General features: G+C 55.2%; 3 protein-coding genes across 3 annotated transcripts in view; all 3 read right to left on the bottom strand.

Moving 5' to 3' along the window:
* NEIL1 (nei like DNA glycosylase 1) overlaps positions 1-199 on the bottom strand; it is a 5,579-nt gene extending 5,380 nt beyond the window's left edge. The window contains exon 1 of the mRNA XM_026052783.1: positions 12-199. Coding sequence (XP_025908568.1) covers positions 12-199 — 188 coding nt within the window. The remainder of the gene's footprint in view (positions 1-11) is intronic.
* A 394-nt stretch (positions 200-593) lies between these two features.
* On the bottom strand, positions 594-3,129 carry COMMD4 (COMM domain containing 4). Its single transcript, XM_026053059.1, has 8 exons — positions 3,110-3,129; positions 2,953-3,024; positions 2,681-2,746; positions 2,279-2,318; positions 1,789-1,908; positions 1,520-1,600; positions 1,212-1,388; positions 594-929 (listed from the first exon to the last, which is right to left on the bottom strand). The coding sequence occupies exons 1-8, from the start codon at positions 3,110-3,112 to the stop codon at positions 889-891; spliced, it is 600 nt and encodes a 199-aa protein (XP_025908844.1). The 5' UTR covers positions 3,113-3,129; the 3' UTR covers positions 594-888.
* Positions 3,130-4,511: 1,382 nt separating this feature from the next.
* LOC112958710 (flocculation protein FLO11-like) lies at positions 4,512-12,097 on the bottom strand. Its single transcript, XM_026052631.1, has 13 exons — positions 12,061-12,097; positions 8,860-11,542; positions 8,479-8,537; positions 8,118-8,272; positions 7,560-7,681; positions 7,118-7,176; positions 6,559-6,695; positions 6,362-6,486; positions 5,804-5,862; positions 5,255-5,409; positions 5,053-5,162; positions 4,706-4,828; positions 4,512-4,556 (listed from the first exon to the last, which is right to left on the bottom strand). The coding sequence occupies exons 2-13, from the start codon at positions 11,527-11,529 to the stop codon at positions 4,512-4,514; spliced, it is 3,819 nt and encodes a 1,272-aa protein (XP_025908416.1). The 5' UTR covers positions 11,530-11,542; positions 12,061-12,097.
* Positions 12,098-13,851: the final 1,754 nt, after the last annotated feature.

The raw sequence follows: 13,851 nt of genomic DNA, 5'->3' as shown, positions 1-13,851 counted from the left end.
CGTCGTCGCCGAGCGGGGCCAGCGTGAGCCGCAGCTCCTTGCCGCGCGGGGCCGCCGAGATGCTGYAGGCCGCGCTCGCGAAGGGCACGGCCGGGCTCTTGCTCACGGGCGAGCGCTCCACGGCGCCGGCGAACACCAGCCCGCCGCAGCGCGCGTTCACGTAGCGCGCGGCCAGCGCCAGCTCCGGGCCCTCCGGCATCGCGGCGCCCGCTGCGCCGCGGCGTCTCCGCCCATGGCGGCGGGGCGGCCGCCGCGGGGAGCCACGGGAGCCGCGTCCTCCGCTTCCCCACCCGCGGCACCGCGCCGCCTCCTGCGCCACGGGACTCCGGGACACAGCGCCTGCTCTTCCCGCAGTTTTATTGGAGTCCTCTTACACAGCCACCGGCCCGCACACATGCAGATCGCGCCTGACACGGAGGGAGGGGAGGGATCCCTGCTGCCGGAGGAGGCGGGAGCTCCCCCGACAGGAGGCAACCCTGAGGTTGCCGGAGCCCGCAGGTTGTGGATACGTGTCCCTTCTCCCACCAAGAATGCAAGGCACATGGGCAGCTGCAGGCTCRCTGGGGACAGAGCTGCCCACAGAGGAGCACCCAGCACCCGCAGGGCCTGGCTGCCGATGGCACTATGCCCAGCTAGTGCCAGTTGTTCCTACATGGCGGGGGGTGGCTCTGCATTAGCCCCGGGCAAGGGGCTGGTTGCGGGGCGGCTTTGAGGAAGGAAGCAGGCAAGCAGCGGCAGGGAATGCTGCCTCCAGCACCAGCCTGCGGGCAGGAGGGAGCCAGACTCGTCTTGCCCGCCTCCACTTGGGCAGTGCCCTAGACAGTGCACAAGTCCTGGCATGAGATCCACTGGCTGGTAGCTCCTGCAATCGCTCCTTCTTCCTGCTCCTCAGAGAAGGGTCTTCATCAGAGCCTGGGCCTGCTTCAGCTCTGGGAATAGAAGTGGAGAGAGGAAGAGGATGGGAATGGCACCACAGCACTAGAGATCTCAAGGATGGCAGCAATTTCTCTTTGTAGGAGTCCTTCCTGCACCCGCACCCTCTGCACAGAGAGGGGAGGTGTCTGGGCGCCAATCAGCACAGTAAATCAAAAGGAGAAGCTGCCACCCATGCCAAGGGGAGGACACAACCCATATGGTGCTGTCCTTGGCCTTGTCTCGGTCCCCAAGAGACCAAGCAATCCCCCTGTCCAGGGGCCCTCCCTCGTCCTCACCTGCCAGCAGGACTTGGAACTTGTCAGCCGACACGGCCATGGGGACAGTCTCCGTCATCCCACGGTCCCTGTCCCGCACAGCGAACATCAGGTGCACGAGGGGTTCGTTGACCTCCTGCAGCTCACTGGAGCTCAGCGTGTAGTCCACCCTCCAGGACACCGAGTCCAGCTGGCTCACTGCAGTGGACACACAGCACGTGAACACCCCGATTTTGGCAGTGGCTCTCAAACACGTCCTCCTAGCAAACAGGCGAGCCACACTTCCCCTGCTGCTGGAAACCCACTGGCAAGGCTGAAGCTGCACTCACATCTCAGGCTGCAGGCCCTGAGGTTGTCTTGGAGGGGACTCTGCTTCTCCTCGTAAGATCGGCATAGCCCCRTGGCATGTTCTACCCGAGAAGACAGCAGAAAAAAACAGTTACCGCCACTTCTAGTCCTGGGATAGTGAAGACCCAGCCATGAGGAAACACAAGGCAGCACCTGCAGGACAAGCTGGGACAGGTGGCTGGAATGGGAGGTAATGGGGGAGCACAATCATCACCTGAGGCTGATGGCTCAGCCCAGGCTCTCCTCCTACCTTTAGGCAGCCCCAGCTGCTGCAGCTCACTGGACAGGGACTCGCTGTCCACATTGTGCTTGGCTGCGCTGGACAGGATGAAGCTGAGGACGGCAATGGTGGCTTTCACGTCCCCAGACTCTGTAGGGAGCAGGGGACTTAGCTCAAGGCAAAAAGGAGCCCTGCCCTCTCCTCCCTTCAGGAGATGGCACCTCTTGCAGAGCTGGGAAGTGGGGAATATGAGAAAACTGAAGACGAGCAAAATTCCCTTCTCGGAAATCTTTTGTGATGAGTGATGTGTTTGGGAAGAGAAGCGACTACACAGCATGGCTTATAAACAGGGCGGCAAGGGCCGGGCTGCTTCTCAGTGATTTTAGAGAGTTCTTGTTTGCCAGTCCGCCACCGCTTCATGGCAGTGGGCTTACTGGTGACAGCTCTGTCCCCACCTCGAGACCCCAGCTCCTCTGGAACTGCGGCGATCTCGGCAGCACCCACAAGGAGCAGCACTCACCTAACTTGGCGTCGGACGTCAGCTTCAGGATCTTCTCATACTGCAGGAGGGAAGAGCAGATCCCCGATGGGGTGGTTATGGGGAGCCCTGTCCTGACCCCCCAAACCTGTCACAGCCGTGGGACAGCCGTGTGCAGCCTCTCCATTGGCAACACCCAAAGCTGCTGGATGTGGCTTGGGTGGCTCTGGGAGGTGGTCAAAGGCCTCCCCACCAAGGGGATTATCATATTATCAAATTATCATATAATTTACTAACAAATGCCATGACTGATAAGTAACACCAGCACTGTCAGTGCTAGCACAGCGTCCCTCACTGGAACACCAGCACTAGCACCAACGCCAACAACTCTACCAGCAGCAGGCTGACGACGAGAGCATCGCAACGTCGCCGCAGGCAACTTACGTCGATGTCCTCCCCCAGCAGGTCCCTGAGCACCTGGGCGCAGATGAGCTTCAGCTTCACCGAGGACTGCGCGGGTGGCGAGAAGGACAGCGGTCACGCACAGCCCCACAGCCCCCCGCCCTCCCGCCCCCGGGGCTGTGTGGGGTGCGGGGCGGTGCAGGGGGGCTGGGCAGGGGCTGAGGGCTCAGGGGAGGGGGTCTGGGGGGCGCTGAGGGCTCGGGAGGCGGGTCAAGGGCTCGGGGGCGCCGCGGTCTCGGCGCGGGGGCACTAACGATCTTGGCCAGGGTGCTGATCTCGGCCAGGACCCAGTCGGGGCAGTCGAGGTCTCCGCAGAAGCGGAAGCGCTGCGGAGAGAAGGCGCCATCAGAGCCGGCCGGGTCCGAGTCCCGGTCCCGGTCCCGGTCCCGCCGCCCCCGCCGCTGCACCCACCATGGCGCCGCCGGCACCGGGAGCCGCCGCCGCGCCGCGGGAGGGCGCGCGCGCATGCGCGTCGGCGGCTGTGCCCGCTGGGGTGTTGTGCGGSGGTGCGCATGCGCRTGAGCGGSTGTGTGCGGTGGGGTGTTGTGCGCATGCGCGTGAGCGGMKGTGTGCGGTGGGRTGTTGTGCGCATGCGCGTGTGGGCGGGTGTGCGCGGTGGGGTGTTGTACGGCCGTGCGCATGCGCGTGTGAACGGCTGTGCGCAGTGGGGTGTTGTGCGGACGTGCGCATGCGCGTGTGAACGGCTGTGCGCTTTGGCGTGCTGTGCGCATGCGCGTGAGAGAGGGTGTGCGCGGTGGGGTGTTGTGCGCATGCGCTTGTGTACGCGCCGTTGAGGCGTTGTGCGGGTGTGCCCTTGGACTCTAGAAGCGCTTGGTTCACACGAGAACTGACCTTTAGTGACAGCTTTGMCCCAGCACCCACCTCTAGCATTAGTGGGTTAGGTACTTGCCGTGAAAATCTAAAAGATTTAAAAACAAAGCAACASCTGTTAGTCCATAATCCCAGTAATCACCCGCCCAGCATGGTGGTTGCACAGGCAAGCTTCATTAGGCAACTGGCAGCGGACATCTTAGAGTTTGTCCTGAGAGCCGTGCYGTGAGGAGAGGTTCATCTTTTTGTAGACAACTACAACTTCCTTTGTAAATGTTACCTGCAACCACCATGACTACCGCCCAGTCATGATTGAAKTAGCTCTCCTCACCTCGAAGCGCTTAGCATCTTCCACTGGCCTAGTGCATGTGTGGCTTCTGGAAACTGGGCCTTTGAGAAGTGCTCAACAAAAACCTGTTTTCCCCCTAAAGCACAGGACTGGCCCGTCCAGACCTCATCYCCTTTCATCCTTGTATTCCAGGAGAGGTACCACACAAGTAGGRGAGGGCTCAGTTCCAAGGAAGCTTGCAGGGAAAGGAGACTGGGGGCAGCCTACAGGGACCTCCTATCTCCCCCCACAAGCCAAGAGGCACCCTATGACACAGAAACAGGCAAGGTAGCTCTGCTCCTGGGGTTCAGCTAGCCATGGAATAAGTTATCACTCCCTACCCCAACCCCACTCACCCAGACCAGCTGGTAACAGCTCTTAGCCCCAAACGGGGCTCTATGCAGATATCCTGGCAAGGCCTGCCCCTGCCCAGAAGAGGGGCATGTACCCCCCTGGAAGAGGGACAAAGGACAGAACTGCAGCCAAAACTTCTATTTTTACAAAGTTTATTAAAGATACAAACTGTTCATTCAGACATAGACAGTCCCATATAGAGCCCRCAGCCTTCAGGGAGCAAGGCTGCAGTGCAGATTGAGGGGTGACTTGCAGCATCTCTCCACACAAATCCCTCTCCAGACCCCACCTGGGGCAGCTTCACTCAGAGCTCTTCTGACACTGCTCCTGAACATCCTCAGGCCCCTGCAAGATGGAGAGGAAGGAGTCACTGCCCCAAAGTCACAACTGGCCACAGTGATGCAGTCCCCATAAGGTCCAGCACCCACTGACACTGCTAGCAATAGCCAGTGCTGCACTGAAGGCAATGCTTGCCCCTTCTGAAGGCCACTTGCCTCTTCAGAAGCTGCCCAGAAGCCTTGGTTTTCCATTTCCATGGTTTGGGTGCCAGCTTCTGGGTCCCTCCTGTCCCAGAGGGCTGCCATGTCCTGCCAGCCAAACCGCTGTTTCCTGAGGCACTGCARGGAGGAGAGCAGTACAACTGTCAACACCAAGGCTGCTTTGCTGGTCCCTCACTGTCTCAAACAGTGAGATGAACAGCTTTTGCAGAAGCCACCCTATTTGCCTCTGCGTTATGCAGTGCAGCCCTTCTGCCATCCTTGAGGTCACTGTTTGAGCCCAGATACCCATAGACCAGCAGCTGCATTGTCACACAGACAAGATAGACTGATATAGCTCTTACCACCAGCAGAATGATGGGGATGGTAATGATGCCAAGGCCACACATGACAATGATCACCACTCCATACTCAGGAAAGCTCAAGTCAGATGGAGGAGGCTCCAACACGTCCTCTAGAACAGGGCACAGAAGTCAACACCCTTGCTGCACGGCACAGGAGCTCYACCATGTTACTGCACGACCCACCCACCCCTCCATCCCTTACCTCCCACAGCAAGGGAATACGGGTCCACCTGGAAGCCTGAACCTGCCARAGCCTTGTCTGGCCCAATGAAGACAGCAAGTTTCTCCAGAACCTCCTCGCTAGTTGGAGCAGGGTGCTCAAAGATCACATCTCCGTGACAGATCAAGGAGCCAGGCCTGTGGAGAAAGGTGGAAGAGCCTCCCTTTCACTTRGCAGTGGCCCAAACTTCCCACCTAAACCAGTGTCCCTTCACTCAGCTATGAAGCATTAAATTAGCATGTGCTTTTGGGAACATTAAAGGCATTTCTGGGAGTCTAAGTTGTTATTCCTTGTGCATTGGACAGCTGAAAAGCTTGAGGTTAAATGCCTATTTGGGCTCAGCTGCCTGCTGCAAATCAACTTAGGGCTGAGGCAATAGGCCTGAAGCTGGATTTGTTGGATAATGCATATTTAGTGCATATTTGTTGGATAATGCATATTTACATCCCTGAATCTATATCCTCTTCCCCTTTCCCTCTAGCTCCACTTCATAAGTCCTTCTGACCCAGCAGACCCTGTGCTCCTACTCACAAGAATCCTCTTATGACTGCTTGTAGGAAGCTCTTGTGGTCCTTCAGGGCTCTTCCCACCTGGAAAAGATTTTTTTTTTCCTTTTGGCTTAGCTTTCCACCAGCCTTTGAGCTTTCTACCCCACCAGATGACCACTCCTATAGCCACCAGGCAGCTGGGACAGCAGATGAGAYCATCTGTTGTGGTGCAGAGCACTTCGAGATCCTTGGTTGCATTGTGTGGCCTGGACTGAAAAACTCAGGAGCAAGAGCATCCTAATCCTGGAGTTCCTGTGGATAGTGTCCTGCCATAGACAGGTCACAGTAGAGCTCCTTCACCCCACAGGGGGCATTTAAGTGTTCTTAGTTGCCATTAGAACAACATTTGTCCTTCATCTTTGTAAGAAAAGGCTTCAAGGATCTCAGGATCTGGCTCTTTGAGCACCTTTCAGCCATGGCACTGGRGTTCTAAGGACCTGATTTAGACAACCTTGAAGCAGTCCCTTTCTTGCAGCTCCAGTAGCCTCCTTTTCTCAGAAGACACCCCACACACACACACACATCCACCAGCCATGCCTACCACATCTCCAAGCTCTCTTGCAAGTTCCTGGTACTCCACAGAAAATGGATCGAGAAGGTCCTCACTAAAGTGCCTGTTGATGATGATGAAGGAGATCGGGTAAGTCTTCAGATGAAGCTTGGCTCCTGCAGAGGAAAGATACCACTTCTAGGTGACTGTCCCAGCTGCAAGCCCTGCCACAGAAGGACTGTTCTTACCCTCCACTGAGAGGGAGACCATGTCCACAGAGGAGGCTGCGAGAGCCTTCAGGGCTTGCAGAACTTCTTCTATATCAGCATGGACATCTGTGTCAAGATAGAGCTCTCCACTGATCTCCAGGTCCCCTCTGAGGCTTCTAAGCAGAGAAGAGCTCTGAGCAAAGCAGAAAGGCTAGAACAGGCCTAGAGGCTCAGCGAGCCTCTCCATCCTGTTCRGTACAGCAGCTCACATGTACTCAGCCCAGGGAAAATGCTCAGTTAAGACTTGGGCATGTTCTGCAGTGAGATCTAGTGGTCATTCAGTGGTCTCTTTCATCCATATTATAAGGTCTATGAGAGGATATCCCCCAAACACACACATTTCTGAGCCCACAACTATGATATGAATCTATAGAGAATATATAGAGCTCTTTAGAGCCACCTCAGTCTTCCCAGGGCAGGAAACCTCACCCTCCCCACCTCCACAGCATTACTAATTGCCTACCGAGTGCCTTATACAGYACAGGGTTAAATGAGTGAGACTTTAATGAAGAACTGGAGGGGTAGTCATCTCCCATACCTGAGCTGGCCAATAGTGAAGTTCTTCACATCATATAGAACACTGAGTGACTGGATCACCTATAGAAAGGCAAGACAACAGCTCATACCCTGTCTCTGCATTACATTACTTCACAGAAAGCTGAATAGTCAAGCTGTGTTCTTTTGCCAATGGATGAAGTTCTCAGCAACATCTCTTGAAAGATCCACCAGAACTTCTGCTCAATAGTCTCCACAGCCAACTGCCTGTTCCCCAGTAATGGGTACTTTAAAGAGGCCTCAGAGGACAGAGCAAAATCCCTTTGCCCAGAGGCAAATATCACTAGTGAAACAGGCAGGTGTTGTCCCTCCTTGCGTGAGCCACTCAGTGGCAGCTACCCCTCTCACCACCTCATCTCARTTCAGCATGGAGACTCCAAGGGGTAGACACGCAATCTCAGCATGCAGAGCAAGACCTGCCATACCTCACTGATAAGCCTATCCAGGGGGTCCGTTCTGCTCATTCCGCCAGATGCAACAGAGCCAAGTCGAAGAACAGTGAGGGAGATGGACAACTTCTCTGGGTCCAGGTTCTCTAGACTGAAGCCTAGAAGATTTTAAGAGACTCATGTCCTTACCTGTTCCTCTCCCTTACCTAGGAGATACCAGGCAGCATCGAGTTGGTTCTCTTCACACCAAGATCTAAAAGCAGTAGTCAGCTAAGTCCAAATCGATACTTAATTCTTTTGCGAAAAGGGTTTTGAAAGTGCAGCTACCTCCCTGAGCACAAGTGCATCAAGGAGGGTAAGCCAGTGAATTTAGCATAAAGAGTGGACCATATAGATATGACTACTGGAAAAGTAGTCTCCAGCATCCTTTGTATTTAGGAGTTTTGCACGAATCAGAAGAGAAGAGATTAAGTAAAAGTGAAGCCTTTGGTCCAAGCTGATGAGACTTCAGGACCTGTAGGAAGGGACTGAGGGACCTGTAGGAAGCAGACTTAATGGTAGCTGTCCTGCTGTAGTAGGAGCTCCATGACTTACCACTTGACTGGATGGACTGGGGCTCCAGTTGCCAGCCGAAGGTGTTCCTCTCCCTGCTCACTTCCGTGATGATTGTACGGATGAGGTGAGAGCGTGTGGGAACAGGACTGTCCCCCTGGAATAGAGCCTCCCCTCGCACGATCACAGAGCCATTCCTAAAGAGGACATGAGCTGACAAACCCTAGTGCAAACGTGCACCCTCTGCTAAGAACACTTTTGACCAGGGATCTCCTGGGCAGGGAGCATAACCCCTCACAAGCGTTGTTTGCCCTCCCTCAACTATCTTGCTGGAGAAAGCCCTCGCTCCAACCCAAACCCACCCATCTCCATCTTTTTCCCCAGAGCAGAGCTGTGTACTCACATAAACTCAAGGAYATTTGCTTGGAGGAAGTTCTCATARGTGGACAGTGTTTTGTTTAGCTAGAAGAAAAATCCATTGTTGAGAAATGCCAGAAAACTTGCAGGAACAAGTGAGGGATATATCAGAAGTGCATGATAAAGATGGAGCTGGGAAGGGAAGTCAGCTTGGCTTGGGTAGGATAGGATGGCTACCACAGGATAGGCAAAAACCTGAGATTAGGATGACTAARCTAGTCTATCCAGGGCTGCAGGCAGCCCAAGTTAAGTCTCAGAAGGCAATCCTTTTCCCAGTTCCCTTCACCCAAAAGGGGACACCTCCACAGACAGGGCAAAGCTCCACAGATAGGGCAAGCCAGCTCTGGAGGAATCAGCCCACACTTACCATCCACATCACTTCCTTCTCCAGTTTCTTGTAGCTCTCCGAAGACTTGCTGCTCAGAGCCTTAGTGTAAGCAATGCCCGTAAGCCTGAACTGCAAGGGCAACACGTGCACAGGGAGAGGCTGTGCAGGAGAGGACAGTCCAGGGGCCTGGGGCACCATGGGCTTCGCCTCAGAGGAGCTCAGCTTGCTTGTAGTCATGGGCTCAGCTGGGGATGCAGTTATAATGAAGCCTTCTCCTGCAAGTGATGGTTGGGTAGTGGTCTGCTCCAGCTGTGAAGGGATAGAGAGGTCTGCTCCAGGTGTGAAGGGATGCTGTGAGGCAGCAACCAGGGGAGTGGGCATAGAGTGAGTGCCAGGCATGAATCCTGTTGGTGCAGTCATGGTCCAAGAGGCTAACAGGGACKTAGGGCCATGCATAGGTCTGGTAGAAGATGATTCATAGGACAGAGGTGAGAAAACAGTGATGCTGGTCTGTACTGCTTGCTCAGTCTCAGGCTGATGGGATGGGGTGGARTGCTTCAAGCTAGAGAGRGGTGCAGAGCTCTGAATAGCATGGGTGGGCTCTGGAGGTCCTGATGGAGCAACAGTTGCATCCACTGAAGTCTTTATGGGCTTTCCACTTGTAGCACCTTTTGCCTTGGCTATCTCTCCATGCAGCACACTTCTCCCTGCCACCCCTGTGGCCACACGCGCAACTTGGCCTTGTTCTGGAGTCTCAGCAGTTGCAAGGGAGACTGTGGGAAAAAGTTTGGGGTGCAGAGAAGGCATCTCAGTAGGTGAGCTCAGGGAGGAGGCATCTGTCACATCTACAGCTTTTAGAGAGGGGAGAGCCACCAGAGCTGCTCCATCCTTGCAGGATGTTTTGAACATGCTGGGCTCCGAGACAGTGTCGAAGTCTGCCAAGCTCACTGCAGCCATGGGATCACTTGCAGCTCTGGAGCCCCTTGTCAGGGTAGAGGAAGGAAGATCATCAGTAGATAYAGGTGTAGTCAGCTTTGTAGAGCGGGAAGACAAATTGCCTTGTTTCTCTGAAGTGACAGCAGCCCCTATTAACTCTTCTGYAGCATGCAAGGGAGTCAGCATTTGCTGGTGCTTGACAGCACGAGCAGCTGATGTGTCCCTGGGAGGTGACGTAGAGGCAGCAGCCAGAAGGCTGGACCCATTTCTCAGTGCCTTGACCAGAAAGGTGTTCACTAGCAGAGYAGCTTCTCCATGCAGAAAGCTATCAGCAGGTTGTGTGCCCCTGGCCTTCTTAGGCTTCAGAGTTGAGGGTGCCCACAGGGTGCCAGGCCGCCCTTTGGCCAAGCTGGATGTCCTTGCTGATGGCAGAGGTGGAAGGTCCCCTGGAAATGGTGCAAGCCCAGAAGCAGCAGTGTGGTCTTTGTCCGTAGTAAGGTCAGGCAGGCTGGTCGGATGGCTGGGGGTGTGCTGGCCAAGGCTTGCTGTCACTGCTTGCCTCTGCCCTTTGAGGCTCCAGGCCGCTGTGGCACAGCTCAGGGYGGGAGTACCTGCTGATATCTCTGCCGACCCTGCACCTAGTGGGACATTGGATAGAACTGGAGCCTTCCCAGCAGCTCCTTCACGTGCAGCCACTTGTGCTGACACTGTTCCCAGCAGCTCAGCCCCTGCATCCACAGCAGGCTGCTCCTCAGTCCCCGAGGAGGCCCTGGAGGGAGTGGGGACCCAGGGCTGCCTGCCCAGGGCAGCTGCGGAGCTCTCCACCATAGCAGGTTTCTGGTGAGGCATCCTTAGAGCCCAGAGAGTGGCCCAGAACTTCCTCCCTTGGCTCTGCATCTTGAATGGAAGCTGTGACATGTGCTCTGGAGAGATGCTAGAGACAACCTTGCTGCTCAAGAAAGGGGAAGAGCTTGGCGTTGTTCTCATGGGCTCCACAAGTGAACTGAGCTCACGTCTGCACGCAGAGGCCACTGCAGGCAGCTGCGTGGCTCTGTGCAGGCCTGGTCCCTTGCCAAGAAAGCTTCCCAAAGCAGCACCATGCCTCRGGTGAGAGCCAGAATGAGACCAACCAGCAGTCGAGGCAGCCCCTGGACTAGTGTGGAGTTCTGGAGACAACTTAGCAGGCATTTCTATGCTGTTTTCCAAGGCTTTGGAGAGCATCACAGYGACGGTTGCAACACCAGACCCCTGCGATTCTGCTGTCAAGGTGCCAGGCTGCAGTGTCAGGAGGGTCCGAGGTGTTGAGGGAACAGCAGTGTCCCCTGTCAATGTCCCCAGGTTCCATCTCTCAGCATCCACTCTGTGGTACAAGTCTCCTTCAGCTCCTTGGGAGGTGCCTGYAGAGCCCACCAGAGCTGTCTCTGGTTGCTGTGTCACTGGAGACACTGTCACCAAGCTGTCACTCACCCTGCTCCAGTAGGGCTTAGAGCCTGGCTGAGCAGGAGGAAGACGCAGGGAAGCAGGAGGGGTCTGGGATAGGGCAGTCAGAGAGTCCATGCCATACGGGAGCGCAGCAACAGACAGGCAGATGGCGAGCACCAGGAGAGCTTTGCATCTCAGCCCACCGGTTGCAGCGGCCACACGAGCAACAGGACACAGAGCTCTAGGCACATCCTCCTCCCTGTCACCRCAGGGAGGAATCCTCAGCCCCAGGGCAGTGTCTTCTACAGGGCTCGGTGGCCCTGTGCCCTGGCTCTGCTTAGGGGATTCCATGGCAAGAGCTCAGCTGTGGAGAGTGCCAGGAAAAGTCTTAGATTGAGTCTTATGAAGAACCCCATACTGGGATGTGGGGATGGCCCCCCAGGAGATGCCTGCTAGCCTGTCCACCCCCACCCTCCTCAGGGCACCCTCAAACTGGGGCCCTGACAGCCCAGAACACCCTACTGAGGGTCTGGCTGCTGCAGTGGGGAGAGTCAGAGGGAAGATGTACCCATGTCAGGATGCACCTGGGCTCCTGCTGCATCAGGAAACAGCTTCTTGCCTTAGCATCTCCAAAGAGTCTGCAAAGTTCCTGTTTCAGAGGCCCTAAACCTGTCTTAGACACTACCCCATACCCCACCTGAAGCACCCATATTTGCTCAAAGAACCTCACAGGGAAAAGCAAGAAATGTCACCACCACCTGCTCACCCCTTCTCCTCCCAGCATCTGCCCCAGCATGGGGGGCTTCCTCACAGCCCTTCCTGCAACCCAGCAATACAAGCAGCACAAAATGCACCACCCAAAACCCACCAGGCTGCTCCTACCTGGCACCACCAAGGCAGAGTAAAGAGCACAAGGCCTAAGCCCAGCCCTGTGCTTTTATCTCCTTTCCCATCCTGGCTAGGAAGGCTGGGTCCCAGCTGAGCTCCATTAGCACCCGCTCCTTTCCCACCTCTCCAGGTGATGCCGTTTCCATCACAGCTGCCTGAGCACTTCCCTGCGCTCCTCATTAAACCTTGGCACACAAAGGGTTTTCCTTGTCCCCAACCACCATATCCCTAGGCACCACTGCTGTGCTTTGAAACATGGTATTGGTCCTCATAAGACCTTGCCACGATGGGAAGGAAGGGAATTGTTACCCATCGCTTGGGATGCAGACCTGGAGCAAGGGGTCATCCCAAGCGCGGGCTTTTCCCACCTCACTTCTGCCCTCAGCGCGTTGTGGGGGGCTGATGCTGACCCTGGCAGTCACTGGCTGTTCCCCGCACTGATGCCACTTGTTTCGGGGGRTGGACAGAGCCCCATCCCGGTCCTTCCGCCACCCCAGCCACGCTGGCAAGCAGAGCCTGGAGCAACATGTTCCAAAACGAGGAGCAAAACACTTTAATTAGGTGAGATACTTYTCGAAACTCACTCTTACAAAACATTTAAATATAGTGAAGGAACTTTCTCCCGGAGGAGTTAAAAATCACAACTATTATTAACAAACACAGCTTTCTGAACTGCTGTACAATGCTAYCCAAAGACTCCACGGGGCAAGAGAGTGTGGGAAGTGTGGAGGGCCCTGGCTTCCCAGGCACCTGCRTGCTCCACACGTCCCGACGGGAATCACAAAGGCCCCCTGTACTAAATAATGCAGCTGCCTCTCTGGGCTGGAAAATACAAAAGTTGGCTAAGACAAGTCTGTGGTATGGTTTGGGCGGGGGGCTTTTCTGTTTGTTTTTCATTTTCTTAGCTTAAAATAAATACTTCCTGTAGTGGGAAAAAAAAAATCGGTTTGTTCCTCTACTCCCTGCAACAGCTAGAAACACCTGAGTGCTGAGTTTGTAAGGCCTCTGCTCCGGTCCGTACGGCTGCAGCGGGCTGACTAGTGCAAGTGCATCCACTCTCGCTCCCAGCTGGCCGAGACACGGCGGGATGGGACAGGTCCCCTCGCCACTGCATGGCCAGGTTGCTGCTTCTTCRTCAAGCATCAAGGATCACCACCAAACAGGCGTCTCTTAAGGTTTCTTTTAGAACAGGCTACGCTGTTACATTTTGGAGGGTTGTTAGCTTGGTAAGTCTTTAAGAAATTCACGGGAGAGTTTGCCTCTCTCAATGAATTTTAAAAACAAAATCCTCTTTCGGGTAGGATGCAGGACTGAACCTCTCAAGCAGAACAGGATCTCTTTGCTCCACCTTGGTTCAGTGCAGCAAAAAGGTGAAGCCATAAGTTTAAATAAACAAAAAAAAAAAAAGACAAGTATAAATTACTATTAAAAAAAAAAATTACCTGAAGGCAGCAGCTCCTTATAAAGGCAATTCCATAACATTTAAAAAATGTCTTCATTAAAAAAAAAAAAAGAAAAAATGTCAGCCCTGTGGCTGGAAGTGGCCGTTCCCCCTGCCCTTCCGTGTGGTGCCAGCTATCCGCAGCGCTTGCCAGCTTGGCTAGCGGGAGGTTTACAGGGCCAGCGTGTTCGGAGGGGAGCAGATGGGACACACTGCCCCTTCCTGAGCTGCCCCCAGGCACTTGCTGAGGCTGCTCGTGCGGGCTCCCTGCAAATGGTTTGGGACCTGCCATGAGGAGACCTCGCTCCGGAGGCGCCGGGCAGCTGCTTCCTCCTGTGCCCCAG

Source organism: Nothoprocta perdicaria, unplaced genomic scaffold (assembly GCF_003342845.1).
Source record: "Nothoprocta perdicaria isolate Ctin4 unplaced genomic scaffold, notPer1 scaffold_113, whole genome shotgun sequence".
Taxonomy (NCBI): Eukaryota; Metazoa; Chordata; class Aves; order Tinamiformes; family Tinamidae; genus Nothoprocta; species Nothoprocta perdicaria.
Note: the sequence above shows the minus strand (reverse complement) of the source record. Positions and strands in the feature narration are given on the sequence as shown.